This window comes from Lolium perenne, chromosome 5, assembly GCF_019359855.2.
Source record: "Lolium perenne isolate Kyuss_39 chromosome 5, Kyuss_2.0, whole genome shotgun sequence".
NCBI lineage: Eukaryota > Viridiplantae > Streptophyta > Magnoliopsida > Poales > Poaceae > Lolium > Lolium perenne.
In genome coordinates this window covers 122,523,073-122,525,949 of record NC_067248.2, presented here as the reverse complement: position 1 = coordinate 122,525,949, position 2,877 = coordinate 122,523,073, and the positions used below count along the sequence as shown (strand labels likewise).

General features: G+C 58.4%; 1 protein-coding gene across 1 annotated transcript; it reads right to left on the bottom strand.

Moving 5' to 3' along the window:
- Window positions 1-229: 229 nt before the first annotated feature.
- LOC127304788 (uncharacterized) lies at window positions 230-2,657 on the bottom strand. The gene is made up of 6 exons (XM_071820878.1): window positions 2,130-2,657; window positions 1,970-2,047; window positions 1,803-1,868; window positions 1,599-1,664; window positions 1,430-1,502; window positions 230-1,006 (listed from the first exon to the last, which is right to left on the bottom strand). Exons 1-6 carry the CDS (start codon window positions 2,655-2,657, stop codon window positions 399-401), a joined length of 1,419 nt encoding a protein of 472 aa, XP_071676979.1. The 3' UTR covers window positions 230-398.
- Between the last annotated feature and the right edge of the window lie 220 nt (window positions 2,658-2,877).

Genomic DNA, 2,877 nt, shown 5'->3' with positions numbered 1-2,877 from the left:
AGGGGGCGGAGGGGTCGGGCTGGAGGGGAGGGGTTGGGTTTCGCCCCTGACTCGCCTGCGGGGACGAGCGCCGATTTTTCAGAACAGTTCAGAACGTGTTGGCACAATGAAACAGTTCAGAACCGATTTTTCCCTTACAAATGAATTGTTACACCTCACGTGACTCCGTGCTCTTTATCGAAAAAAAAAAAAAACGTGACTCCGTGCTACATCATTAAACCTACTACTACTAGCTATCCTTTGTATACAGATTGCAGATTGCACTACAAAATGATTTGAAAACAGAAAACATTTTCGACGAACAAAAGGCTAAAAATCAAACATGAAACGATGAAACCAATACTAGTTTCTTGTCCTCTGCCAAATGGGCCGGAAGCCCGGAACAGAGACGACCTACTCTACTCGTCTCCAGGACGGCCTCCGGGCTGCGTCTGCTTCAGCTTCGTCAGCTCCTTCCTCCTCCGTCTAGCCTCCGCCGCCCTCTCCCTGCCGCCCGCCGCCGCACGGCCGCCGCTGCTCTCGGCGCTGGTAACGTCAAGCCCGAGCGTGAGTGAGCACGGGTCGTCGTCGGTGTCCTCCTCGGCCGTTCCGCCGCCGGTACCCTGACTGCCGCCCCCGCTCGCAGCCTCATGATAGAGCGGCTGCGCGGCGTAAGACGTCGCCGGCGAGCCGCGCCGGTCGGCCACGACGGGATAGTACCACGCGCAGGGAGGATAGCCGATCGGCGGCGGGGCATGTCCCGCGCCGACGCCGCCCAGGCTGCCGCGCGGGTCGTACTCGTACCCCGGCCAAGAACCCCAGAGGTATGGCACCGGCACCGCAGGTGGCGCAGCGCCGGTGTATAGGAAGCTCGGCCCTGGCGGTGCATCCGGCTGGGCGGTTGTAGACGGCGTGGCTTCTGATCGCTGCTCCGGTGGCGGCGTCGTGTCCATCGGCACCGGCGCCGTCTCCGACTCCCTCTCTGCCGCCTTCGCAACAACCTGCACACCGAGAAACGCATTCAGGGCTTAGCCAAGAATAAGATACTAGCATCACGCCTTCTTTCCACTTGTTCGGTTCTTAGTTGCACGCAGAAATGGAGATTCAAAAACGCCATAGCCGATTGGTAAAAGCTCTAAAGATGGCACCAACAAGTCTAACCTAGCTTAACTCTACTGCTAGAAGGAGAATAACATATAAGCATGCAGCAATTAATATCCGGCCACAAAACAAAGAAGAGAGAGTAGATCAGTAGTCTTGGCAGAAAGCCAAATATAGAAACACGATGATATCGTTATCCGTACATATGGCATCAAGAGTAACGCACAGATGCGGCAGCGTACAACGCACAGCTCAGTTCCAATTCGGCCATGACCGCTTGACTGTGTGTACGTCTAGCGGTGGCAACTGTTCGCCTTGTCGGCGATGGCCTAGGGACTTCTGCTAGTACGGCCGGCTAAAGTGCAGGCATGTGGCTCGCTTTGAGGGGGAACAACTGGAGTCTCCGAACATGCTAGATTCCGCTTGTCAATACAACAGTCTAGCTTATAATTAATAACGATAAAGTACGTGTTCATTAGGAATTTAGGATAATGGAATTAGGCAAGATGATGGCGTGCCTGTTCTCTCAGCTGCTTGTTCGTCTCCTGGAGCGTGAGGAACTCCTGCATCACCGTCTCCTTCTCCTGCATCAAGAAGAGAAGAATCAACACATGTTCTACTTGCTATGATTTTCCTGGTAGTCGCTATTTTTTTGCTAATAACATGAACCAATCCATCAGTAGACGTTGATCATCACAAGTTGAGCACCACGTGTAGCTCACCTTCTTCATGCTCTCGTTCTGCGACGACAAGTCCGCAACTTTCCTCGCCAGTTCGTCTCGGATGGCCTGAGTTATTAAGGAGCAATATGAAACTTGGATATTTGTTGACAGAAAAATCTGTGTTTTTCGTGGTGTACGGAAGCTGTCAAGGCCAAGAATCGTGTAACCTGACGGCGGAGTATGGTTTGGCGCGCGGACTCCCGGTTGGCGAGCACGCGCCGCAGCCGCTTTGCCTCCTTCTCGGCCTGTTGGATCCACACAAGAGATTAGCTAGCTACTCCTTCCACACGCGACGACGACCTAACTTGGCCGCTGAGGCTGAGTTACCTCGGTGAGTGCGTGGCGGGGCCTGGGCCCGTAGCCGGCCGTCCCTGCCGTGGCCGCCGGAAGCGCTTGCTGCGCGCGAGAGGGGCACCCGCCGGCGCTGGAGCTGCTAGAGCAGGGCGACGCCTGGATGCCGACCTTGCCCAGCTCCAGGCTCAGCCTCGTGCTGGCCAGCTCCTCCTCCTCCTCGGCGTGCTGCCTCGGCGGTGGCTCGGGGTGCTGCTGCCCGGCGGAAGGCGCTGCGGGGACGCCGGCCATGTCGGCCAGCGCCATGGCCGCGTCGAGCTCGACGTCGCCCGTGGCGCCGTGCCGGCATTGCCGCTGGCCGCTGCGTTCGGACGACATGGTTGCAGCCGACGGGACGATGTTGGCATCGATCTGCAGCCGGCCGGCAGGGGGAGGGGTGGGTATAGATAGGGCATGCCAAGGCGAGAGCGGCGTCCCAAATACAGCTCCGCCTGGCCCGTGGCTGGGCGCCACGTCCCGGCGGCACAGGCGGCAGCGTAGAGAGGCAGGACACGTGTCGCGCATGCGCCGCCTGGTACGGTGGCGGTCCTGACGGCGGGCCCGGGGAGTCAGTGGGATGCGGTGCCTGCGTGGTGATGTGGCCGCATCGATCGGACATACACGCGGACCGCCTCGCAGCCAGGAAGGAGGAGGAGCAGCGGAAGCTCGGTGGTGGTGGGACCCAAAAGGGAAAGGTAGGTCCGGAAGGTCAGTGTAGAGTGTGAACGGGACAGGGCAAGCTGAG